This window comes from Zootoca vivipara, chromosome 9 (genome assembly GCF_963506605.1).
Source record: "Zootoca vivipara chromosome 9, rZooViv1.1, whole genome shotgun sequence".
Taxonomy (NCBI): Eukaryota; Metazoa; Chordata; class Lepidosauria; order Squamata; family Lacertidae; genus Zootoca; species Zootoca vivipara.
In genome coordinates this window covers 73532610-73560052 of record NC_083284.1, presented here as the reverse complement: position 1 = coordinate 73560052, position 27443 = coordinate 73532610, and the positions used below count along the sequence as shown (strand labels likewise).

Here is a 27443-nt window from a genome sequence, read left to right as displayed (position 1 = left end):
CTGGTTGTTGGTAGGGGAATATATCCAAGTGTTGCTTACCAGGTAATGGAGGTAGTAGGTATATGGATAAATAATAATACAAGTGTTCCACACAATATTTGGTTTCAGAGTGTACAGTGAGAATTTGTGACTTGTTTTTCCTTGAGGTGGCCAATGTGTTTGTGGACTCAAGCTGCAGAAAAGCATTCAGATGATTCAATGCTCTTGTGTGCTTTCTCTGCACATAAAAACTAGAGGTCAGGAAGAGGTAAGGTTAAAGCCATTCTCTCTGCCATCTATCAAAGTCATCTTGTGAAATGACGTGATGACTTTACCTTGTTAAAAACAACAACAGTCTTCTGGACAGTGTGAACAGAAAAGAACCTTGCAAGAGGCTGAGGTTTCTGTACTCAGCATTCAAAATTGTACTTCAAACTGCTTTTTATTTTCCTTTTAAAGGGAACCAATCGTGTATCGGAAAATTAAAGCAGAAATGTTCACTAATTTCATGGATTAAAAAGAATGCATATAAAATAAAACTATTTTATTCATCATTGTTAACATTTGCTCTATCTTGTCAGCACAAAACATTTCCTCAAAAATATGTAGCAGGTAGAAGAACTTTGTTATAACACATAATATTATGTTTACCTTTCACAGATACTAAACTAGGATTTTCTGACACCAACTTACAGTTAAAATTAAAAAGTGCGGATAAAACGCAGAATGTTGGTAAGGCGATATAAGGTTCAACATTTTCATTCACTTCAATTAGACCATGAATTAAACAAGGAACTATAAAAACATTTGACTACAGATGTACATGACAATTAATCAAAGTTAGAAAGTCCTTATCTGCTCTGTATTCCAGGAGAGTGAACATGTTTTAGGTCTTTGGGCGAAATTGTGCATGCCCAGTGCCTCTCATGGTCCTCTAAGGGAACTGACTTTGCAAAGGTATAATTTCCCTTCAATTTGTTATACCTATTTCCATACCTGGAATTCAGACTTCAACTATCATGGCCACTATGACCACTTCAGGCTCTGAGTAGCAGCCCATTTTAAAGTGACTTCATTTCTGCAAGACCTGACTGACTGACACACACAAGTGGGAACGGTGTAAACTGGGCTGCACTGACCCTCATTGCGCCAGTAGTCGGGGAAATAGGCGGAAATGCTATTTCAAAGGCCTTTTCCTTCACAAAAATTACCTTCTTCAACATGATCCTTTAACTAATAATTTGAGTTTACGATTTATTATCCATGCCCTTGCTGAGCCTCTCCAATATACCATTCCGTTTACATTCTTGATCTCAGCCTACCTACAACAGGTTTATTAGTACAAAATTCCGACCACCAGGATGGCCTCTCCAACACCTTATTGCCTTGCAGAACGGTGCTCCACAGGTTTTTATACAGCTGGAGGGGGAGAAAAACAGAAATGGTTTCAGCAACAGCATTCATTTCCAAAAGGTTCAGACTTTGCAGTGGTGTCACCTTTATGTCAAGGAGGCGTAATGAGATCTTCATTTAATAGTTTCCCTGTATTTGCCCATGTCTGTTTTCTAGGGTGACCCAACACAACAGAGAATTCTGGCAGGCGCTGTTCAGCAGAGACAAAAATTCCTGCTAAAATCCTTTCTATGCAGCAAATGAAAGGAAAAGAGCACTGTATTCTCTCACTCTCTTTCTCGGGGTTTCTCAGCTTCATATTTCTGCCTCTATCCTTAAAAACCCCAAAAGCTAGATTTAAAAAAAAGCACAGAGCTTGTGCTAGGGCCCACTTGTGGGTATCAAGGCATCAAGTGAAGAGCAATGTTTAGATAAGTAAACAGACAAATCATTTCAAAAGAACATTATGGCTACATTGAATTGAGCTGCAGCGTCTGAACAATGCAGTTCGGTTCCGAGATTATCAAAGAGCTGGTGAGCACATCATAAGGTTTCCTCTGTAGCCTGTGCTTACAGTCAAAGCTCTTCAGTTTGTTAAGTTACTTAATTTACTTTGGCCTGCTGCAACGGTTTCCCGGGCACCTCTTCTAAAATGGTTACCTTCCCCAAGCAGAGGTGCCTCAAGCTCAAGGATCAGAAAGGCTGGAATGTGCAGTCTGGAGTAGATTTATTTCCAGCATCAGAAGAATGCAGCATATAAATTCATGCTGCTAGACTGTGGGTCTTCCCTCTCTGCCACTCCCAAATACACACAGTTTCTAGCTGTGACACAACAAAGCACAAATATTGAAAACACAAGGTTCAAAAAGAGGCACACTCAATCTGGGTCAGAGCTTTGCAAAAAGACTTGTTTACCTCTCCATCAGCCCTGCCAATTGGCGAGTTGAGAATGAAGTCCAGAGGAGCAATTACATCGACCAAAGCCACAGCCTCTTGCTTCAGCTGTGCAGGGAAAAAAAAAGTAAGACTAGAAACTGGGTACCATATTTTTCGCTCCATAAGACGCACCTTTTCCCTCCCCAAAAGGAGGCGAGAGCCAGAGCCGCGAAGGTGAGAGCCAGAGAGCGTGACGGGAAACCGGCTCTCGAGCTGCTTCTGTGACAGCTTTTCTTGCTTTACAGCAAGGTGAGAAGAGACGGAAGGAAGGCCCTTCCGCCCCTCCTCCCAGCTTCCATCTTTCCTTTCTTCCCCCCTCTCTCCCCCTTCCATCCTTCCTTCCTTCTTCCTCTTTGTCTCACTCTTTCTCACCCCTTCCTTCCTTCCTTCTCTCTTCCCCCCTCTCTCACCCCTTCCTTCTCTCCCTCCTTCCTTCCCCCTCTCTTTCACCCCTCTCTCCCTCTCTCTCTTTCTCTCTCTCACCCCTTCCTTCCCTCCTTCCTTCCCCCCTCTCTCTTTCACCCCTTCATTATCTCTCTTTCTTTCTCTCTCTCTCTCACCCCTTCCTTCTCTCCCTCCTTCCTTCCCCCTCCCTTTCACCCCTCTCTCCCTCTCTCTCTTTCTCTCTCTCACCCCTTCCTTCCTTCCCTCCTTCCTTCCCCCCCTCTCTCTTTCACCCCTTCATTATCTCTCTTTCTTTCTCTCTCTCACCCCTTCCTTCCCTCCCCCCCTCTTCCAACTTGAATAAAAGATGGGGGGGCAGGTAAGCCCCACATCACATACCATATCGGCCTTTCTGAACCTGTGGGCCCCCAGATATTGTTGAACTACAACTCCCATCGCCCCTAGCTAGCAAGGCCAGAGCTCAGGGATGATGGGAGTTGAGGGATGATGGGAGTTGTAGTCCAACAACATCTGGGGACCCACACGTTGAGAACCGCTGCAATTGATCTCAAGACAAAGTGCATGCACACTATATGAATGACAATGCCCATCAACATTGGGGGGGGAATGACTTCCTCAAATATTTAATGTGGTGGTGGGGGGGCGGCGAAGGCACCTTGGCCTCTAGGAGTTGGCTGCTATGCCTAGGAAAATTCAAGAAAGCAAAATATTTTGTCTTGTTTTCAAACTAGGTGCGCCCTATGGTCAGGTGCGTCTTATGGAGCGAAAAATATGGTATTCTGAGTAGGTTTCTACAACAACCAATAAACTGCAGAGCTGTAGCATAACTATTTTGGCACGCCACTAACAGCCAGCAGTTTCAGATTTCTAATATTTCTGTATTTTAGAATTTCTGTTTTGTTGGAAGCCGCCCAGAGTGGCTGGGGGAACCCGGCCAGATGGGCGGGGTATAAATAATAAATTATTATTATTATTATTATTAATATGGAAAGCTCCATAATCTTCTCCAATTTTCGTTTTCATAGAACCTCATGGCTCATCGCGTCCAACCCCCTGCAATGCAGGAATCAAGTGTAAAAAAAAAGCTCAACTATTTTGGGGGTTTCCTAAAAAAAAAACAACACTAAGAAGGATGTCCCAGGTCATTTTGAAGCGTTTTGGGGTCTTCACTTGGGCCTGTATGCCTCCGAATTTCTCTGTAGTACTCATCAATCACAGCTCTGACTTCACTCATAAGCTAACAATGAAAGGCAAGACTAGACTCATATACCTTGCAAACCAATTGCTTTGAATGATGGCCTCACATTTTTCTTCATAGCTTTCAATCTAAAAGCTAGAGACTTGCACTTTTTGTTGAAAGGAAGCTCAGTCTGGGGCCCCTGCTGGCCCCAGGCCAGGAGTATGGCTTAACAACCCTCTTGCCAGCCAGCATGCCAACTTCCAAATAAAGGCATTATACTCTTAGTCTACAGGTTACTCGGCATAATATTTAAACCAATCGGGAACATACCTTTGAACACAGTTCTAGAATTGCATCTTGTACAAATCTGCCAGCATTTGCACCTGAAGCGTAGCCACCTGAAAGATATTCATCATGATAATGAAGCTAAAGGACTCATACTGGATCAAAAAACCTGCAAGATCTGTGGGGTTTGAAGAAAGTTATCTAAAAGTGAGCATGTTTCCCCCTTCATGGGTGAATGGGAAGAGGACTTGGAATCTGGTGTCCCAACTGTGGGAAGAATACTGCCGAGTGACAAAGCTGAGCTGGCCGTGCTCAGCGACAGTCCTGGAAGGAACAGAGTTGAGGCAAAAACTTTGTTTTCTACCTTCGAGTGCTGAGAAATAGATTTTCCAATGGACAGATATCGCTCTTATGTGATTGTAATTGTGGGACACCGGAATCGTTGCATCACATAATCCTTGATTGTGCTCTTCACTCATCGGCCAGGAGCAAGTTTCTTGCTCCATATCTAAAGGGAATCGCCGATGATTCGAATGAAGCCAAACTGAGATATCTACTAAATGATGAAGACCCCTTAAGATCACTCACGGTTGCCAGATTCTTGATCAGCGTCCTATCCCTAAAGAAGAAAAACAGACTCCTGTGCAGCTCGGATAACCCTTTTAAACCATGATTTATGTTTTAGGATGTATTTAGGTGATATCAACATTGATGTCTTTTATTAATTTATGAGCAGAGGGCGATGTTTATGTTGCAAATTTATTGTATTGTATGTTGTTGGTTTTTTGTTTTTGTTTTGTTTGTTTTTTGTAGTTTTTGGCTGTTTTAAATTTGGAGGTTTAAGTACATATATGTTGGTATGGGAAATTGTTGTGTGATGGGCCAATGGCCGTAATAAATATCAATCAATCAATCAATCAATCAATCAATCAGTTCCTATTCTCCTCACAGAGCTACAATTCTCAGAATGGTGTAACAATCAATCCCTCTTCCCAGGGAACTCTGGGAACTGTAGCTGTGTGAGGGGAATGGGGGGTTTCCCTAAGAACTCTCAGCACACTTAACAAACTACAATTCCAAGGATGCTTTGAGGGAAGCCATGGCTGTTTAAAGTGGTATTGCACTGCTTCAGATGTGCAGCGCAGGTGGGGCCTTTAGTTACCTTGCTAGTTTTGCCTTTAAGAAGATTGCACTCCAAAAGCTTCAGGCAAGTTTTGTAAGAGGCTGGATGTCAGAAGAAAAGGTTTAGGAAATTCGGTATTGTAGCTTAAAACACAGCTCCTCTGAGCTGTGCAGTAGAAGAGGACTGGGGCTAAAAGAATAGAGCTGTAAGACTGTACAGTGGAACCTCGGTTTATGAACACCTCGGTTTACGAATTTTCGGTTTACGAACGCCGCGGACCCATCTGGAACGGATTAATTCACTTTCCAATACTTTCAATGGGAAAGTTTGCTTCAGTTTATGAACGCTTCAGTTTATGAACAGACTTCCGGAACCAATTACACCCATGCTTCGGGTTAAGTACGCTTCAGGTTGAGTACTCCGCAGACCCGTATGGAATGGATTAACCCACTTTCCATTACTTTCAATGGGAAAGTTCACTTCAGTTTATGAACGCTTCAGTTTAAGAAGAAGAAGAGTTTGGATTTGATATCCCGCTTTATCACTACCCGAAGGAGTCTCAAAGCGGCTAACAATCTCCTCTCCCACAACAGACACCCTGTGAGGTGGGTGGGGCTGAGAGACTTCAGAGAAGTGTGACTAGCCCAAGGTCACCCAGCAGCTGCATGTGGAGGAGCGGAGATGCGAACCTGGTTCCCCAGATTACGAATCTACCGCTCTTAACCACTACACCACACTGGCTCACACTGGGAAATTACACGCAGAAATTACACTGGGTGCCTCAACTTACTTACTTAAATGCAGTAGTAAATTTGTAAGAGCCTTGAAGTGTTTGCAGATTCTAAATTTTACCATGTAGGCTGCAGAATGTTGATCTCACCTTGGTAGAGCACTGCCATGTGCTTATTTAAAGACCACAATCCATACAGCGAACATATATTCTTCAGTACCGGCTGGAGGCTGGCTGGTGTGTTGGAACTGTGAACGTAGTCATGGTATCTTTGCAAAACAGTGTGCTCAATAAAAGCTATAGCTAAAGAACGACAATAGTACACCTTGAAAAAAGAAGGGAAGAAAAATTCAACTGTAGCTACAAATCCAGGCAAAGATTAATAACTGTTCAAAAGCAATAGTTAAGTAAAAGGCACCCAAAAAGAAGATGAAAGGCCCATTCTTACTATCCTCTCTGTATCCTTCAGGGCAATCTGTGTTGCAAAAAAGTGATGCAGATTGTACTCTGAAGCAACAGTGTGAAGGAATGCTGGTGGCGTATATAGAACTCAACACAACACTACCCTGACTGCACCCCAGCTGAACATCTCTCATGCGATTTCAGGGGGACAGGTATACAAGACAGATTGTGACCCTTCTGTAATATGAGGCAAGGTTGGGCATCATGTCTTGCAACCTTCATCACTGATCCATTATCTGCAATTCTCCTGTTCCTCCCCCCGGAGCTTCCTTACAGTGGTTGGGCCTGAGAACGAGGCCACTGTCTCTGGAGGCTGGAGTTCTGGTTGGGAAGGCCGTGAGGTCCTGCCTCCTAGGGTACATCACATGGTGTTAGTCTGTTACAGCCCTGTGGTACCATAATGAGTAACAGCACCGTGGGACTCTCTGTTGTACAGTGGTACCTCTACTTACGAATTTAATGCATTCTGAACACACATTTGTAAGTTGGAAAAATTTGTAAGTCGAATCCCATAGGAATGCATTGGGAGAAAAAATTCGTAAGTCGAAGCAACCCTATCTAAAAATTCATAAGTAGAAAAAATCCTATATAAACTGCATCCAAGATGGCGGACGGAGCTCCATTTGTAAGTAGAAAAATTCGTAAGTAGAGTTATTTGTAAGTAGAGGTACCACTGTATTTAATACACTGTAGGTACCTTGGCAAATATTAAACTATGATGAACCATCATAACCAACAGTGATAATATTGGTCCCTCCAGCTCTTTAGGAATGGCAATTTCCAACCTCTAGCTTCATGAACCCTTAATTTGGATTGGTCGGCCACCATGACCCACTTTCCCCTTTTTTCACTAGTATCCATTCCTGACTTACCCCCACTATTTGACATGTCCATTCATGCACTGGAGCTGCTGGGCATTTTGGAGGAAGTCCAAATACTGGGCTGACTTTGCCCATTTTTTCTGCTCCTGCTATTTTCTCATGCTCTGCCCCTTCTCTGGTTATCTTCCTGACTGAGCAACGATACTAGGCCAACCTGATCCACCCTCACTCGTAACAGTCCTCAGCACCTTTTGACTCTCTTCCAAAGGCTTTTGTCATACTCGTTTCCCACCTGTGGCAGACCTGAGTACTATAGCGCCATGTGCGAGGCCAAAATTTGGTGCCCCCGCACCCAGCCTTTGCATTGCCTTCCCAAAGCTGGCTAAGTGAGGTGCTGGGTTTGGGAAAGGAGGCGCAGGGCTCTGGCAGGGTCCTAGAGCCCTCCCACCTCCTTCCCAAAGCTGGGAAAGTGCTAACTAGGCTTTGGGAAGGAGGCAGGAGGCCCTTAGGAGCTTCTCAGAGCCCTGTGCCTCCTTCCCAAAGCCCAGTTCCCCACTTACTGGGCTCTGAGATGGTGCCCCCTTGGCTCAGCACCCAGCACATGAGCATCGCTTGCAAAGCCCTAAATCCATCCCTGTTCCCATATTCACTGGAATCTCTCTGCCTCAAATTTGGATGAGCTCTTAAGAAAGGTGGGCATGGAACTGAATTATTATTGCCATCATAGAGAGGGAAGGAACTGTTACTGCCTGGACACAAAACCTAATGGAGGACTTGGGGTGGCCTGGACACATTCCATAAGGTTTCAGCCCAGCAACTGGGAGAAAGGAGAATGGGGCTCATTACACAAGAAATCTCCTGATGTGCAGATCACATTTCCCACCACTTGGTGTTAATCTCACTAGTTATTTCTTTTAAAGTAAAAAATGCATGCGGGAGGTTATTTGGCTGTAAGCCTGATGGCAGGGTTTATTCTTTTTAACTTAGTTGCTGCACAAAAAAAGCATGAACTTTAGCTCCAGCTGAGGTTGAGGTCCTAGGTGCTTTACTTTTCATATTTTTGTGAAAGTAAGTGTGCAATGTATAGAGTGTGTATGTGTAGGGGAAAGGCAGCAGAAAAGGGCAATGTCCATTAAAATAGCCCTTTCATGAAATTGCTCCGCAACATAAAACCATACAATGTGTTTACCTGAGTGTTGTTCCTTGCCTCAAATTCATCGCAACCACATTTTTCTTGGCTTCTCAGCTTCTGCAAACTCTCTTGGAGCAAGTAACAAACCAGCCACTTGTATCCCCTCAGAGGTACTGAAAAAAGAAATGTCAAAGGTTTAATGCTTTCATTCAAGATAATAATAATAATAATAAAAATCCTTATAAAGCAGACGGCAAATAATGCTGATAGTTTGCATCAGAATCTGAGTTTCTGTAATGCACAGCCTGCGTTTTGCAGAAATAAGGTTGAAAAGCATCCACAAAATTAAGTATTTTGCTGCTGAAACTTAGCTGTCCTTCCTCTGCTCCACCCCAACAACTTGCTGCTCATATAAAGACAGAAGAAATAATTTGGCATCATACCAACTAATAGAGGACAGACTTTCTTTTTTTGATACTGCTATTTAAGGCTAGTGAACTAATTCATGAGCACTTCAAAGCCTCATTTTTCCTATGTAAGACTGTATTCCCCTTCATCTCCAAAGCAGTATCCCCTCTACTCTCATGTTCATCACTAACAACATCATCATCTGTATTGAACGTCTTTACCAGGCATCACCCGCCCACAGGTCCCATTTTCCCTGCTGATTTACACGCTCTCTTGTTCCCATGCCTCGAGCCCATTCTGTCCTCACCAAGTTTTCATTTCCACTGTAACATATGGCATAAAGCTCCAGTAATCAGAATCTCAATCTCTACAAAAGAACTTAAAATTTATTATGTCAAGATGTTCCCTCCCATTCTACTGTCTCCAAGATGGGACAACCTTCCTCCTCTAGCAACTCACCCTCTAAACTGGTGCTTGCTATAACAACCCCAGTGTGTGAATTAAAGGGAAGAGAGAATGCACAAGGACTTAACCGCAAGCCCTGAAAGGAAGAATAGCCAACGGTTTGTAGGGGAAAGGGGCCACACTCAAAATTATAAGCACATGACAAGGGATGCAATTTGAAGAGTTACCGGAAGAATCCATGCAATCTTGAACATTTGACACTGTGAACTTCTGGCAGAGAATATGATCGCAGTCTTCCAAAAAAATTGCCGATCCCAATGGTGAAGCAATAGGACCTTTGTCTGAAATGCCAATGATACGAAAACTAAATACCAAGTCAAAGTGTGTTAATGTCTACGCACTAATGGCTTTGAAAGTCAATGCAAGTCAAAAAATCTGCTCATCGGTGCACGCAGCATGGATAATCTGATTAAGTTATTTCCCCCGTTTCTCCAACTTCAACCAAGCATGCTCTTTAACACTTCTATGCTTCTGAGACATGGCCCTTTTATTTCTCAGTCGGAAGCCTTAAAAACAACCTCTATTGACCTGTACTTTGCACATGATGCACAACTGTGCACTCCTTAGCCTAACTGCATCACATTCAAATTACGTTTTAAGTTAATTGGTTTAGGAACTTGAGCCAACTCTTCTTGAACTCACCCTAAGAAGAATAAATACAAGGGACTCAGCGTGAAACAGTAGACAGCCCTCACTGATATTCTCACATGACAATTTAGACTGCTGTTCTGACTGCTGTTTGAGGACACCAGAGAGTGCAGACTGCTGTTTCACACTGAGAACCTTGTTTTTATTCTGCTTGGGATGAGTTCAAAAAGAGTTGACCCAAGTTACCAAACTACAGAATACTATGGGTGCTAATCATGCTTTTTACAGGATGTAACTATTCTGAGATGCATGCAAGTTTGTTCTACAGACCACAGGCTCTCTGTTAAGCCCATACCAGGTGCTACTGATAGCAGGTTACACACACTCTCTGAGAAAACAAAGCCTAGCTTTTAACTTTTGGGTCCGTTCTAAAAAAGGCATCACCCAACTGCGGACTTCTGGGTTTTTGCTTACACCGCAAGATGGTCACCTTTGCTTTTTTTTGGAAATATTTCAGTTTCTGATTGGGAGGTTTCTCTCATCTCTAAAGTTAAAACCGTCGAAGACACTAATATTCGCATCTACAGAGCCCAACGAACTCAAATGAAGAATTCAAGTAAGGTCATTGTGACCCAAAACAGTACTAAAGGTAAAGGGACCCCTGACCATTAGGTCCAGTCGTGACCGACTCTGGGGTTGCGCGCTCATCTCACATTATTGGCCGAGGGAGCCAGCGTATAGCTTCCTGGTCATGTGGCCAGCATGACAAAGCTGCTTCTGGCAAACCAGAGCAGCACATGGAAACGCCGTTTACCTTCCCGCTGGAGCTGTTCCTATTTATCTACTTACATTTTGATGTGCTTTTGAACTGCTAGGTTGGCAGGAGCTGGGACCAAGCAACGGAAGCTCACCCCATCACAGGGATTTGAACCGCCGACCTTCTGATCAGCAAGCCCTAGGCTCAGTGGCTTAGCCCACAGCGCCACCTGTGTCCCAAAACAGTACTAAGAATAGTTAAAAACAGGGTGCTTGAGTGCTGGCCACCATTTCAACAGAAACACTGATAGGAATGGAGTAGTTCAACTATGCAAACACACAACTGCATCTGCTGGCCGTTTTACCCGGTACCCACTTGGTGGGCTCCTAAGTCAGCGCAACATCCGAGTTCTACATACTAACCTTGGTGTTTGGCATTCATCCAGCCTAATAAGTAGTTGCTAGTTTGCTGTAGCAGAACATTGTTGTCTCCCTCATAGGTGCAATTTGGGTCGTTGTCGTTACGGATATCACCCAGCCGATTCACTTTTGGAAAGAACAGTTAACATGTAGGGACTTGTATCAGTGAGCTGTGCTTGCGATTTAAAGTTACTGACAATTACGGGACACAATTATCCGTCAAGTTCACTTACTGGCCAGGTAGCCATGTCTTCCACAAGCTTCTCTGCACTCCTGAGTTCCTTGTTGAGTCAGCCAGGAGGCCAGGGGTTTCCCCGAAGTAGATAAAGCATGGATTTCGCGCCCGAGTTCCGCCTTGTAGAACCAGAGCAAACAATGAATATAGAACACAACAGCCAACATACTGCATTACCCCACGTTGTGCTGGTTTAGCGCAGTGCACAGTGACTCGCTGAGCAGGCGGCTCAGTTCGGGGGCGGCTTGTGGCCCATGGGCATTAGGTTGCCGACACCTGATATAAATGCTCAACTCTAAGCCTCTTTTGTGCAGGTTTCTGGGTTACCAACAACCAGTGCTTTTTTCTGGGGGGATTTGGGGGTACACATACCCCTAAACATTTTGTGAATCTAAGTTTGGCCTCATTGAGGGGCAGTATTTCAATATGAGTAGGAAAATGAGAGTACCCCTAAAAAAGTACCCCCTTTTTAGGGGGGAAAAGCACTGCCAATAACTGTGGGAAACTGCACAAGCAGGGTTACCAACAAACGTACTAGCAATTTCCTGCTCTTTACAGAATACAGCTCAGAGTCTGTGCCTGTGTGTTTAGAATATGCAACACTCCCCCCCCCCCCCCCAGCAAAGGGATCAACTGTAAATTTACTTACTATTAAATTTATAGATGCAGTTAAAAGAAATTAAATCCTAACAACAACAGTGCCCCTCCTTCATGCTTAGAAGTGATGTGTTTTAAAGAATAAATTAAGAAGAAGAGAAGAGGAGCTTCAGTTGAGGTAAACCAAGACTTACGTGTTTTAGCTATTTCTTTTATTTAACAAAATCTAAATATCGCTTGATTGTAATACGGTAAAACCTCTAGGCAGTTTACAAGAATATTAAATTTATCATTAAGAACAATTTAAAATGTTTAAAGATAAACAAAAAAACTGTTTCACAGTTAATTAAAATGTAATTCAGATATTACAAGAAGCTCTTCCCCAAAGGAATAATAAAAATTGGCTTTCGTTATGTGCTCTTCTTTTCTGCATTATCTTCTCACTATTTATTTGGAAAATACAACCTCTATAGTGCTCCTATGTTGTGTAACTTTGATTATGTACTTTATTAATTGTACTTTTGATTTCACATTAATAAAAAAAACTTTATATAAAAAGAAGGCACTGAAGAAACAGTAGGTTGTATTTGTTAAAATTGTTGTGCATACAGAACTGGCTGTTTTATTCATATTCAGAAAGGTAACAGAACTGTGCATTTTCCCGCAGCTGGCAATATAGTTACTGTTTTCCTCTCATGAAATTGGGGTGCAAGTTGCCATGTTCTGGGATGTGAAGCATTTAGCCTCTGGTGAGCAGAATAGGTACCCTCTTCAGACACCAGGAGATGCTTGGATTCTGCCCATCCCCACACAATGGCTTATAACAAAGAATTACTGACAAATCCTCACCTGCTGTGGACTTTTGTCTTTCATGAGGAGACCTATGTGGAATTCTACGGAGTTTATGAACAACATTTTGGAGAAATGGTCTAAGGCGTAGGTGGCTGCTAAATATGGCAGCAAGCGCCATTGCTGGAACAAAAATGAAATTTGCATGAAGAAAAACAGAGATACACATTCTTTTAAAACATTTTTCAAACACACAGAGGAGACATTTTTGTCCCCTTTGTAAAAGTGGTAATTTTCTTAACCTTCTTTCAGTGATCCATCGCTCTGAGGGCCTTACCTTCCAAGTCCTGGACTGCAGAATCTGGGACCAGCAGCCGTGTGACACCGGACGTTGCGTCGACCTAACTTCCGGTGTCGCTTTGCCCTTCTATGGGCACCAAAAATGGCCACCACCGGCTTCAAAAGTAGCTTCTACGCATGACCGGAAGTGCGTCGACGCGACTTCCGGTGTCAGCGGCGGCCATTTTTTTTGCCCATAGAAGGGCAAATCGGGGGGGGGGGGAAGGCCGCCGGCAGGAGAAAATAACGGAGAAAAACGGGAGACGAAGTGATACAGGGGACCACCGGGAAAAGGTAAGTAAAAACGGGGGTTTCCCGGGGAAAATGGGGTACTTGGCAGCTATGCTGAGGGCCTCATTGCAAGAAGTGAGGTTACAGGGAACCAGGCAAAGGGCCTTCTTGGTAGTGGCGCCTGCCCTGTGGAACGCCCTCCCACCACATGTCAAGGAAATAAACAATTATCTGACTTTTAGAAGACATCCGAAGGTAGCCCTGTATCTGGAGATCTTTAATGTGTGATGTTTTACTGTGGTTTTATAATTTGCTGGAAGCCACCCAGAGTGGCTGGCACAACCCAGTCAAATTGGTGGCATGTAAAAAAAAAAATACAACCCTGCTTTATTCTGCCCCTGCAACCCTCCTCCCCAAGCACTACTTTGGATTTTTCTGAGCCAGGATTTTTAAAAATCCAAATAGCAAAACAAAAGCATCCCTCCTCATTTAACAAGGAGCCATCATCCAGTTCAACAAAACAAGTTATCCTTGTTCATGAAGAATGTTTGTTTTTAAGGTGTTATATGTTAAAGGAGAGGAACCAGAGACCAAATAGCAAACATGCGCTGGATTATGGAGAAAGCTAGAGAGTTCCAGAAAAACGTCTACTTCTGCTTCATTGACTATGCAAAAGCCTTTGACTGTGTCGACCACAGCAAACTATGGCAAGTTCTTAAAGAAATGGGAGTGCCTGATCACCTCATCTGTCTCCTGAAAAATCTCTATGTGGGACAAGAAGCTACAGTTAGAACTGGATATGGAACAACTGATTGGTTCAAAATTGGGAAAGGAGTACGACAAGGTTGTATATTGTCTCCCTGCTTATTTAACTTATATGCAGAATTCATCATGCGAAAGGCTGGACTAGATGAATCCCAAGCAGGAATTAAGATTGCCGGAAGAAATATCAACAATCTCAGATATGCAGATGACACAACCGTGATGGCAGAAAGTGAGGAGGAATTAAAGAACCTTTTAATGAGGGTGAAAGAGGAGAGCGCAAAATATGGTCTGAAGCTCAACATCAAAAAAACCAAGATCATGGCCACTGGTCCCATCATCTCCTGGCAAATAGAAGGGGAAGAAATGGAGGCAGTGAGAGATTTTACCTTCTTGGGCTCCTTGATCACTGCAGATGGTGACAGCAGTCATGAAATTAAAAGACGCCTGCTTCTTGGGAGAAAAGCAATGACAAACCTAGACAGCATCTTAAAAAGCAGAGACATCACCTTGCCTACAAAGGTCCGTATAGTTAAAGCTATGGTTTTCCCAGTAGTGATGTATGGAAGTGAGAGCTGGACCATAAAGAAGGCTGATCGCCGAAGAATTGATGCTTTTGAATTATGGTGCTGGAGGAGACTCTTGAGAGTCCCATGGACTGCAAGAAGATCAAACCTATCTATTCTGAAGGAAATCAGCCCTGAGTGCTCACTGGAAGGACAGATCCTGAAGCTGAGGCTCCAATACTTTGGCCACCTCATGAGAAGAGAAGAATCCTTGGAAAAGACCCTGATGTTGGGAAAGATTGAGGGCACTAGGAGAAGGGGACGACAGAGGACGAGATGGTTGGACAGTGTTCTCGAAGCTACGAACATGAGTTTGACCAAAATGCAGAAGGCAGTGGAAGACAGGAGTGCCTGGCGTGCTCTGGTCCATGGGGTCACGAAGAGTCGGACACGACTAAACAACAACAACAAATGTTAAAGGAGAACCCACTGACCTATGCCTAAGACTTATGTTTAATTAAGAGTCTCACCAGCTGCAAAATCTAGCACTTCAAGCTTTTAAAGAGCACTCTAGATTTTCACCTGCATTTGGTATTCAAGAACAGGAATTTCTTCATCATCTGTTGGTCCAAATTGGCGCCGGGTAGCTGAGAAGCGAATTGCTATTGATATGGCAAGCTTTAAATTGACCACAGACATGGATATAATCATAACTCTTCCATTGGACAAAGCACCAAGAGAAGCTCCTAAACGCTGCTTGCGATCCTGGAGAAATAAGATAGGATAAGCAGAAAAGGCTTTAAGGATTTGTTTGAACATTTTGTACCCAGCAAATTCTCCCCAAGTCCACCAAGTGTTAACATTCAAAGTACTGTATAATATTGTGTTTGTGTTCTTAATTATACTGTGATGAACTCTGGAGAGCGTGTGAGGGAGAAGTAAAAGGATTAGGCAATAAAAGGAATATTCAGTTAAGAGCAATTAAGTTTTTGCATTAAGCACACGGACGTTAGTTAAGCACAATTCATACCTTGAAGGCACTTGTATATGCTCCCTCAACTGTGACATCTCCAGTTCGGTTCAGCAAATTCCTTTTGGGTATCCTGACATTGTGAAACATTGCAAAGCTGCCAATCCAAAAAGAATGAATTAAGAGATAACACCTGTGCGTCCGATGAGCTGTATAAATCAAATGCTGAATACAGCGACACTTATTAGTTTCACAGAACCAAGAGCAGACATGATGTTAAATGCATGAATGCATTGAGTGTGTCTCCTTCTCCTTTCAGAATAACAGCTGCAGGGGGACTCCTGAGCAGGATTACACTGCAACTTTCAGTTGCAGTCAACAGGTCCTGTTGCACTACAAGTCCCATCATCCCCGGCCACTAGCCATGTGGCTGGGATTACAGGAGTTCTGGAGGCACCGAGTTGGCTTCATGTGACTTAACTCTATCATTCTTACATTTCAGTTCTGGTTAAAGACCTCCCTAGAGATGTGAAGGAAAATATGGAAAGATTGCTCAGGGGACTGTTCCCCATAAACAGCTGTAACCACTGCTACAATTTACTTCCCGAGTCATTTTAAAGGAGGCAGTCAGGAATACTATGTGTAGCACAATCCAACTGTTTCTTGGCAGGCGATGGGTTTGTGTGTGTGCATATGTGCACGCGTGTAACACAAGGAAACGACAGTGAGCAACATGTATTTTCTAGAAAGTAAATTCCACAAATAATCCAGTGTCCACTTCCTCACACGATCTGGTCTGCATTTGTTTTGAAGCTTCACGGTCATCCTTGGGACCAGACTCTTCAACTCAGTGCTTCCAACCTATAAAATGAGGGTTTTCTAGAACACCTGTTAAATGTTTGTCAATAATAGGCTGCACTTATCCAATCTGTTAATCTGTCGTGAGCTTGTGTTGTGCATCCTGCTCGTGCTTTAGCCTTTGCCTTGTGCTTTTGACACAGCTGTAGTCCTGTGCCACTAGGCCACTAGGTGGTAGTTTAATAACGTGTATGGATAGTTTTGCCTGGTGGGCTTGTAAGCACATGCAGTAACCGTGCACTTCAGACATTTGTCCACCCAACCTGCATTTGCTGACAGGCCAAGGGAGCACCTGACTGCAGGGAGTCTTAAACCATAGGCAAGCAGGAGAGAGTCTGTAGAACATCTTTACTGCTCAATTGGTGTGGAAGTTAAGGTGGGCAATTTACAATCTCCATACTTTCTGGCATAGGAATGGGTTTGCACAACCCTTAGCTTTTCAACTAGCCAAAGTTTTTGATCCTAGAATTGTTTCTGCTTTGTGGTCTTGTTCCTTCAAATACAATAGAATGAAACTGCATTACTGAATGAATTGTAAAAGGTAAAGGTAAAGGGACCCCTAACCGTTAGGTACAGTCGCGAACGACTCTGGGGTTGCGGAGCTCATCTCGCTTTACTGGCTGAGGAGCTGGCATACAGCTTCCAGGTCATGTGGCCAGCATGGTGAACCGGAGCAGCGCACGGAAATGCCGTTTACCTTCCCGTCGGAGCGGTACCTATTTATCTACTTGCACTTTGACGTGCTTTCAAACTGCTAGGTTGGCAGGAGCTGGGACCGAGCAACGGGAGCTCACCCCATCGAGGGGATTCGAACCGCCAACCTTCTGATCGGCAAGCCCTAGGCTCTGTGGTTTAGACCACAGCACCACCCGCACCCTGAATTAATTGTACCACTCTCCAATTTGGAATATTTCTGCTCTTTAGACTATCTTTTAGTTGACTTTGAAAAATGCTTGGGTTTTGCAATCATTCCTTGATAGGGAGCAGAGATGACTTTGAGATTCCTAAGCATTTCTCCACTCTTTCGTGTAATGGCGCACAATGATGTGGCAATGTGCTTGAACCATCTCAGACTAGAACCGATCAAACTGAAGGTCCTTTCGCTGTATGATGCACATGCTAGGATTTCTGTTCTCGAGGTCTGCAGAAGTGACTTGCAACTTTTGCAACATTCCTTTCAAGTTCAGAGTGCTTTGGTTTAAACTTACCCATTGTCTAATCCATTCTGCCCAAGTTTTCTACCTATATCACCAACCAACACCCCTGGCATGGGAAGAAGTGTTTTCGGATCTCGGATCTGTAACAAATGCTTCCATTAAAACATTTACAAGAAGTCATGGAAACACCCTTTTGTTCCGGTTAAGAACTCTATAAAATTAATTAGAAAAATGTGCACATCTGTTTCAATGCATGCAACTGGTTGGATTACAGTGGTGTCTCGCTAGACAAATTTAATTCGTTCCACGGGTCTTTTCTTATAACGAAAAATTTGTCTAGCGAATCCCATAGGAATGCATTGAATTTTTTTTGCCCATAGGAACGCATTAATTGAATTTCAATGCATTCCTATGGGAAACCGTGATTCGCTAGACGAATTTTTCATAAAACGAATTCGTCTAGCGAGGCAACCTCCGCTCGAAAAATCCTTTCGTTAAGGAGGGCATTCGTTAAGCGAGGCACCACTGTATATAGCTATGATTTAAATGGCTCTCACATAGTTCCCTGGGACAAGACATAAGCTAAGAAGCGGAAATACTTCTCCTCCACTGGGGTTATCGGAGGTTGGGGGAAAATTTGCTCACCAGAGGGGTGTCTAAGTAGACCCCCTTCATTTTCTCTCACTTAAATGAGTGTACCTGGGAACAATACAGCACTAGGGTAGGGAGAACCCACCTAAAACACAGCAACTTCACATTTCCCACATGCGCTTCTGTGGAGCTCACAACGTCTCTCAGTACACAGCTCATTGTACGATTGCACTGTCAGGTCCCCTTCAGATAAACATTTTTGTATCTGCTACAAGGGCACATGATGCTCCCCACCTTCTTGGGTCTAAAGTAACACAGGACTCAGCAGCACAGAGCTATGTTCACCTACAGCTGCGTGTCTCTGAAATCACTGTCCAAACGCATACTGGGAGAGCAATGCTGAGAGCAAATTCAAGCCCCAATGGATCTAAAATAAAAAAATTCCTTCAGTAGCACCTTAAAGACCAACTAAGTTTTTTATTTTGGTATGAGCTTTCGTGTGCATGCACACTTCGTCAGATACACTGAAACAGAATCCACCAGACCCTTATGTATATTCAGAGGGTGGGGGGTGGGGGCGATGGGAATGGGTGATGGGCTGATGGGAGTGGTAAACCTGTAGATGGCTGTTAACGACTGCTGATGACTGCAATTGGTCCTGGGGGGAAAAAGCAAGGGCTGAGGCGCTAAAGAAAGCTTGATCATGCATAATGAGATAAGAATCCAATGTCTTTATTCATCCCAGGTGGCTCCATGGTTTTAAGCTTGGTAATGAGTTCCAATTCAGCAACTTCTCTTTCCAGTCTGTTCCTTAAATTTTTCTGTAATAAAACAGCTGCTTTGAGATCTTGTATAGAATGTCCTGGGAGATTGAAGTGTTCTCCTACTGGTTTCTCTGTCTTGTGGTTCCTGATGTCAGATTTATGTCCATTTATTCTTTGGCGTACATAAGGGTCTGGTGGATTCTGTTTCAGTGCATCTGACGAAGTGTGCATGCACACGAAAGCTCATACCAAAATAAAAACTTAGTTGGTCTTTAAGGTGCTACTGAAGGATTTTTTTTATTTTGCTTCGACTCAGACCAACACGGCTACCTACCTGTAACTAGCCCAATGGATCTAGTTTTGCACTGGGTTGTACATTACTTTCTGTTTGGCCAAAGCAGAGCAAGGGCACTTGCAAGCCTTTCATACCCAGTAGAAAGATGTTTGCCTGAACAGGGGCACATTTTAAGGGCCCCCCCCCCACACCTTTAGTGACGCCAGCATGATCTTATGCAATTTCCAGGCTAGCAAGTGACCATTCCACAAAAAGTGTTTACAACTGAGAAATACAGTAATAATAGGCAAATGCCACCAAGGATCCAGGTTAAGGAAAAGCTCTTGGCTTATTCCAATATTCTAGATTGAGATGAATTCATTCTCACCTGTACGACAAAGGAATGCAATCCATGGCATTGGCCATCCGGAGTGTATAGCTGCGCATAGACAACTGCATGAGTGGCATTCTTCCCCATGTTGCCAACCCAGAACTTGGCTGCTTCAAAATCCGGTGAGTGAATAATGAATTCCTACGTAGTTGATAAGAGGGGGGTGGGGAGAAAAAATCGAAACACACTTTATATCTTCTCTGAAATATGAAGTTGGATGAAGCTATTGATAACCTCTGTTCTGTGCGGTCACAGCACAATCCCGGTCTGCTTGGCATTCGGCGGGGCTTTCTCTGAACTAAATGGGCACAGGACTGCAGCCTCATTGAGCAGGACAGAAACGCAATGGAAAATAGTTTTACAGGAGTAAACAATACGTACATTTTAGGAGAAAGGCTTAAAAAAAAAACCCAACAAAGCCACAGAGGCATTTTTTCTTTTTACCTTTGCTCCACAGTCACGGAGCTCTTTTCCAAACCATTTACCAGCAGCCAACATGAGGCTGTAGGGTAGGGCTCTTCCCATGGCAGGTCCCAATACAGTGGCCTGTCTGGATCAGGCCTTGCCCTCCGCCCTGCTTACTGCACAAGGGCTCTGGGAGTATCTCAGGGCCCTTGCACAGTAGAGCCTAGCCAGCAACGCAGAGGACTAAATAATCTCCTGTGCCTCATTCATTCATTCATTCATTGGACATGAGTCTACGTTTGTGATCATATAAATAAGTTACATGTGAGTTGCAGGCCCAATGTATAGAAAAGATTAGAATACCTGGGTTCAGAAGTACAATGTCCTATTTTAATGAAAAGTTAATATTAGAGAATTTTACAGGGCTCTGCTACTAACTTGCGTAGTCGGGTCATATCTAGCAGTAGTCCGCATATTCTTGGTATTGCTGCCATGGCTTAATTCAGTCAGAGCAAAACATCCAAAGTTCTGGAGACAAAAGACACAAATTGAGTAAGAACTCGTACAATTCAAACTGGAGCAGCACAAACATTCAGCAAATGTTCTAAAAGAGCCGCACTGGAGCTCCAGCTGACAAACTTCAAGATTTTCACCTGTGAGCGTCAAAGTCTAGTCCTTAAATGATTCAGAGTGTGCGCACTGCCCTGCAGCTGGGTCAGGGGTCACCCACTGACCAACGGCTGCCCTTTGGGAAAGCTCATCTCCTCTGGCAGGCTAGGACATGAGGTGGCCAACCCTCTACTGGCTGCATTTGACAGGTGGGGGGTGTCAAGTGGGTGTGTCCATCTTTCAAGCTCCTGTCAGGTGGATCTGATCTCTGCTGAAATGCATGCCAAATGCTTCCAGGCATGATCAGTTCCACTCAGGAGCTCTCGACGGAAGTTTTGATCCTTTCTGGAAGCAGCAGGGCATGGCTTGCATTATGATGCTGTTCAAATTTGGCACCCAGTGCAATGAAAGCTTCCCAAGGATTACAGCAGGCACCCCCAAACTTCGGCCCTCCAGATGTTTTGGACTACAATTCCCATCTTCCCCAACCACTGGTCCTGTTAGCTAGGGATGATGGGAGTTGTAGTCCCAAAACATCTGGAGGGCCGAGTTTGCCTATACCTGCCCTAGATCATGCTCCATGCAATATAAGGATGGTGGCATTGGTGGGGAGCAACAGACCATTTGCTGCTGCAAAGGCCCTGGCTAGTGGCCAACTTTACCACTGCCTGGAGTCAGCGCTACAACTGGCATTCACCTTATGGCTACAGAAAGAAAGGGAAGAGCAAACTATTCCTAAGTCAAGAGCCTAAGGACAAAGGGTTGCTAGGAGGTTGTGGTACCGTACTTCCTCCCCCCCCAAGGGTATCAGCCTGGTCCCTGCTGGATTTAAATACTTTTTAAAGCTTTCTGGCATTATCACCATGAGATCCCACACACCCTGTTCCTGTGTGTCTAGTCCAAAGTTGCATGCACATTCAAACACATTTCCCTCAAGAATTCTGGGTTTACCCCTCACAAGGTTACAATTCCCCAAACTCTTCAGAAACTGCAGCATCCAGGATGCTTTGGGGGTGGGGAGAGAACACGCTTTGAATGTGCTTTAAAGGTCTAATGTGTATATAGACTAGGCATCTTCGGCCCTCCAGATGTTTTGGACTACAATTCCCATCTTCCCCGACCACTGGTCCTGTTAGCTAGGGATCATGGGAGTTGTAGGTCAAAACATCTGGAGGGCCGCAAGTTTGGGGATGCCTGGATTACAGCTACCGTCAAAGAGTTCCTGATTGGAACTGGTCCTGCCTGGAAGTGACAGGCAGCATGCACTGGGCAGCAGCGTAATGCAAATGATTTATCTGGAGTGTTGTCTGCCTCCTTATTTTTCCTTTGAAGCCATGGTTGTGCTTGTCCCACACCTGGCACCATATAATGTTGGGTTAGTGACAGGTGGCCACGCATGACTATTGTGAGGTTGCAGCAGCTCTAAAGTGAGCCCTGAAATGTACTGTATTTATCATTTTTTATTCGTTTATTAAATCTCAGGGCAGTTCCCCCTTTCCCTCTCCTCCCACCCATCTGAGCTCAGTGTTTCTATTACAATTCACAGGTGCAAATGTCTAAAGGTAAATGTTAACACCAGGTCACCACAGCAACAAGCAAAATCCAAAGCTTAGTCAATGTATTAACAGTGAAGAAACACAAAATGAAAAAGTTTCCTTAAGAAGTTAAAAGAAAACTCTTTGTTTGATCCAAAGGAGTGTGCACAGAGTCCTTTAGAAGCAGGATCCGCTCTCTCTAATCCTACCGTTCAGAGAAGCACTACTTCCCTTTCTGAACATTTTGCTTAAGCCGGGTGGGGGAGGGGATGATTCTGCGGCCGTGCACATGTTGCCGGACTACAACTCCCATAATCCCTGGCTGCTGGTCACACTGGCTGGGGCTAATGGGAACTGGAGTTCAACAACATCTACATGGCAACAGGCTCTTCATCCCTTGGCTAAGTTGACACCTTTTGAAAACGGTTTGGTTGTGGGAATAGGAATCACGCACACAGAATTGACGTATACAGCTTAGGATATGCATGTGGAATCCTGCTTCTACCTGCATCACCCTTAACTGAAGCAAGGTGAGCATCTTTTGGACAGGTATGTTTGTGGCTTTGTGCTGAAGGACTCCACGCTGCTGATTTGATGCTGCGAGGCACTTCTTGAACTATTGCCTTATAACTTTTGTATTAGAGATTGGTGCTGATGATCCTGCAATCTATATCTATAAAGTGCAAGTGTCCCTGCATCCAAGTTGTCCCATGTGTCCCTGGGGTACTGCGCATGTACGCCAGGGACACAGGGATTGGACAGCAGAGACTGCACGCGCGCACTCTCACCCCCCCCTGCCTCCTCCAACCGCCGCTCCCGGCCAGAACGTCAGGGAAGCGAGGGTGGAGGCCGGCGGAGACCTCCTCCTCACAACCCTCCCTGGCCCGTGAGAGGAGCGGCGGGAGGCCGCGAAGCAGCGGCGGCGAGGTAGGGGTTTGTGTCCCGCGTCTTTCCTGTCGGCGGCTGCGGGAGAGGAAGGAAGGAGGCGAAAGCAGCGCTTTCTCCTCCTCCGTTCCTGTCCTCCTGCCGGCGACAGCAAGTACAGGTCCCAGGGTTCAGAGAAGCGCTGCGCAAGCGCTTCTCCGAACCCCAGGATGTTCTAGCGCCCGTTATTGAACGGGCTGAAATACACTAGTAGTTTCATAAATGATGAATAAGCAAACTGATAATCACTTCCACCGTAAGAAACTTTAATTATGGTTTTCCAATTGTAACAGAGAAGCACTAGTAAATAAAAATGAAGCAACTCCATATGAGATACTATTTTACAAGAGATTTGCAGATATTGCTTCATTAGAATACATAGTTAATAATCTTGTTTTTAGAAATACCATTAACTCAAAATTAGTTGCAGTACTGTATATACATTTTAAAGCAAAGATCGATTTCGGCAGTTTAAAGCGTACCTTCATATTTGCATTATCTTTAATAAATTCTTCATGTCTTTCAGGCCCTGTACTCTCAATTGCACCTTTGAACACCTGTAAACATTAGACAATTAGCTGATGCGACTGATAAATAGTGTAGTAAAAACATTTTTGTCAAAGAGGAAGGCGAAGGGGTCAGAATGACATGTTCATGAAAGATTTGAGATAGTGAAGCATCACTGCTCACAGCTCAAACCACAAGTGTGCTTCCTCCCTAGGAGAAAATGCCATTCTGTGATATTTTATGCTATTCTGCATCAGGAAACCCAACTTCATTACAAGAAAATAATTTTCCTCCTGGTTTCAGCTGCAAAGTGAAATAATGAAAATAAAAATGATCTCTGATCTCTGGATTATTCTTAAACAATAGTAAAATGTCTTCTCAAGGCCGGTGAAGAGAACGGGTTTCATCCTAGAGCACTTGCCACTATCCCACGACCCTCTCAATCAATTTTCCAAAAAGGGGGTATTTGCAACTGGGCAGTAGTCGTCACAAAGCAATGGGCCCAGGGAGATTTTTTTCAAGGAGTGCTTGGGTCACTGCGTCTTTCAAGATGGCCAGAACCACTCAGTCCCAAAAGGATGTGTTGGCCACACCCAGGATGCATGTGATCACACACCCAACATGAAAAGAGGAGCAGGAGCCAAGAAAATATGTCCCCAGGCCACATCCATTGATCCCGATAGGGTGATGAGGCTGGATTGAACTGTTGAGTAAGTCTGACAATCACGATAAAATCAAACATGGTAGATGTTTGTTTTCAACCTTTGACACGCAAAGGCTCTGGTAAAGATCTAGTGAGGATATAGAGGTAAATCTTTCCACTGCAACGTTTCAGGTCTTCCCATCCTGCCTCCTCCTCCTCCTAATGGTAGAGTTTGTACTTCCTTTTCATCAGGACTTTTGTGTTCAAGGCACTGCTGCCCACTGGTGTCAGAATAATGATACTACAGTACTTGTTTAAAAAGGGTTTAAAGGTAAAGGGACCCCTGACCATTAGGTCCAGTTGAGGACGACTCTGGGGTTGCAGCGCTCATCTTGCGTTATTGGCCGAGGGAGCCGGCATACAGCTTCCGGGTCATGTGGCCAGCATGACAATGCCGCTTCTGGCGAACCAGAGCAGCACACGGAAACACCGTTTACCTTCCCGCTGGAGCGGTACCTATTTATCTACTTGCACTTTGTCATGCTTTCAAGCTGCTAGGTAGGCAGGAGCAGGAACCAAGCAAAAGGAGCTCACCCCGTCACGGGGATTCGAACAGCCAACTTTCCGATCAGCAAGCCCTAGGCTCAGTGGTTTAGACCACAGCACCACCCAAACATCTAGCAGACCTAAGCATTTTACAAAAAAAGTAAGTTGCTTGGAGACCTTTTAGGGAGTGCTATTTTTCCAGAAAAAGAGATGCCGGAACTCACCTCGTTCTCTTAGAATGGCAACGGCGCCCACTTGAGAGGTGCCAGAATAGAGTTCCTGTAAGTTACCCTGGGGAAAATGCCCTGCTTTTAGGTAACAAGCAACTGATAATAAAAAGAGTAATGGAATGTCAGGTGGGAATTCTGCCTGTGTGGCCCCAACTGTGTCTGTCCAAAAGAGAGAACTTTAGGAAGATGCTACATAACTCTTTATACCATTAGGCACTTCTTAACCCTAAAGGTTTCCTGGCCAGCCTAGATCACTGCTATAAGCGAATAGGATGTTTTATAGACTGTCTGCTTTGCTCCCTGTATGACAAAAACCAGCTTAGCTTAAACCCAAAGGGGACGGTGCAATTATGTTAGCTTCAATCAGAATCTGACCAAGCTCTGCATCAACACAGGGAAATGGTTTAAATAAAAGTAAGAGAAATAGTAGCTTAATCATTTCCCACAGTTAGGTGATTAGATGACATGATGAGATAATGGTTTATAATTCCGATACCAGTTTTATAAATTTATTTATTTATAAAAATATTTATATACCACTGTATCATAAAAATATATCACAATGGTTTACAACAATATAAAAATATAAAACCAAAGAATAACATCATAAAACCGCCCTGAGACCTCCGGGTATAGGGTGGTATATAAATTCATTAATAATAATAATAATAATAATAATGATACAGTGGTACCTCTAGTTGCGGACACGATCCGTTTCAGGGTGCCGTTTGCACCCTGAAAAGTCTGCCACTGGAACGGTGCTTCTGCGCAAGCGCGGAGTGCAATAGAGCGCTTCTGCACATGTGCGAAGCGCACAGAACGCTTCTGCGCGTGCGGCGAAACCCAGAAGTATGCACTTCCGGGTTTGCCACGTCTGCAACCCGAAAAGCCGCAACATGAAGTGAACGCAACTAGAGGTATGACTGTAATAATAAGTGAAATAATAATAAGCGAAAAGCAATTTAAAAGCAAAAAGAAACTAAAAACAAATATCAATAGACTATTGTGGAGCGTGTACGTTCAAGCAATGAAGTTTTCACTACAATTACCGCGTGAAAAAAGTGCCAAGCCTCTATAGTCTCTAAATCAAAAACGCACATAGAGCAGCTAAGATGTAATCTCCAAAAATATTTATCCAAAATAAAAATGGAATGCTTTGCCAGTAGGCTTGAGTCTTTAAGGAAATCTATAACGGAGTTTACACCTGCATTGTACATACCTGGGAATTTAGCAAATATTTGGCTCCTAGAGACCAGTCATACATCCCCAGGCAAGTAATCAGTGCTACAACTCTTAATGGTTTCTCAATTATGTCTTCTAGTCGTAGAAAATCATATTCAAAGAGTCTCCTACAGCGAAGGAAGGTTAGTTCACGGTATTTCTCAAGAGGTAATTCTTCTCCAGTGTGACGAGCAAAGAGAGGGTCATTTTCAAGAGCAGAGAATATTCTGTTCTTCAGGGTAGAAACACATCAGAATATTTGAACGTCAGATTTGAATTTGTCATTGAACTGAAGTATTCTTATTTTATATACGGTATTAACACATTTAGTCATTTCCCTATGCCATAAGAAATGTACAAGGACATGGACAATCAGGAAGCAGTTTAAAACTTAATAAATGTCAACCATCTGATAAGCAATATTACTAAATAAGTTCACATCCAAATGCTGCCTCAGTGATTAAAAGCTGTTTGAATTCTTATTATAGATATTGCATTTCATGTACTGCACTAAAAGTAGTAGAAGTTTGGATTTGATAAAGAAGTGCATACTTTCAATTTTACCAGTATAATTGTGTGGTTTCCCTCCAGATCAAAAACACAATACAAAAGAAACCTATTTCCTCCTCAAAAGGCTTCCAATATTTTTGAGAATATTGTTTTTACCCAATCCTAGATTGAAAACCCTTTAAGCATGAATCCTATCAAAATGTAAAGTAACTTACTGGACGGCCATTTACACTGACAAAAGCAAAAACACCTCAAATCACTATTTATCAAGGATCACGGCTCTCTTGACCTAAGAAAAGGTCATGTGAATCCCTTGGCCAGACAGGGCTCACAAGAGCCAGAATTTATATTGGATACTTTAAGGGGGTTACAGCAGATTTTGTTTCACTCGCAATATCGTTTTTAAAGAAATATTATTCTAAGCCTTACTTTAAAACGTAGGAGATCTTCTTCCTCTACGAAGAGTGCCATCTCTTTCCAGTTGAAGGATGCTTTCTTTCGGTAGGCATCCAGCGGCCCACTGGGTAAGCCTGGGAGCACCAAAGTGTTCCAAGAGCTGACCTTTTCCTGATCACTGACAGATGCCATCTTAACGTGCAATGTTCTGTAAGCAAAGCCCAAAATTATTCAAAACAAATGCCTTTTTTTTTGAAAAAAGAAGAAATCCTTCCAAAGTTATTTGTTCAGAGGATAACAGAGGCCGTGTAGACCATCCTCTCCATGTAGGCTACATTAACAGTTCTTAAAAGAGAGGCTGCTGCTGCTAA

General features: G+C 43.7%; 1 protein-coding gene across 5 annotated transcripts in view; it reads right to left on the bottom strand.

Moving 5' to 3' along the window:
* Window positions 1-508: 508 nt before the first annotated feature.
* ACOX3 (acyl-CoA oxidase 3, pristanoyl) overlaps window positions 509-27443 on the bottom strand; it is a 28608-nt gene continuing 1673 nt past the window's right edge. For all 5 annotated transcript variants that reach the window (XM_035112267.2, XM_035112270.2, XM_035112272.2 and 2 more), the window contains exons 2-18: window positions 27106-27280; window positions 26165-26398; window positions 23502-23576; window positions 20390-20479; window positions 19544-19687; window positions 17578-17666; window positions 15572-15668; window positions 15124-15306; window positions 12764-12886; window positions 11316-11436; window positions 11086-11208; window positions 9486-9599; window positions 8503-8618; window positions 6181-6355; window positions 4223-4290; window positions 2287-2373; window positions 509-1398 (exon numbers count right to left, since the gene is read on the bottom strand). In XM_035112267.2, the coding sequence (XP_034968158.2) occupies window positions 1279-1398; window positions 2287-2373; window positions 4223-4290; window positions 6181-6355; window positions 8503-8618; window positions 9486-9599; window positions 11086-11208; window positions 11316-11436; window positions 12764-12886; window positions 15124-15306; window positions 15572-15668; window positions 17578-17666; window positions 19544-19687; window positions 20390-20479; window positions 23502-23576; window positions 26165-26398; window positions 27106-27280 (2134 nt within the window). In that variant the 3' untranslated portion in view covers window positions 509-1278. The remainder of the gene's footprint in view (window positions 1399-2286; window positions 2374-4222; window positions 4291-6180; window positions 6356-8502; window positions 8619-9485; window positions 9600-11085; window positions 11209-11315; window positions 11437-12763; window positions 12887-15123; window positions 15307-15571; window positions 15669-17577; window positions 17667-19543; window positions 19688-20389; window positions 20480-23501; window positions 23577-26164; window positions 26399-27105; window positions 27281-27443) is intronic.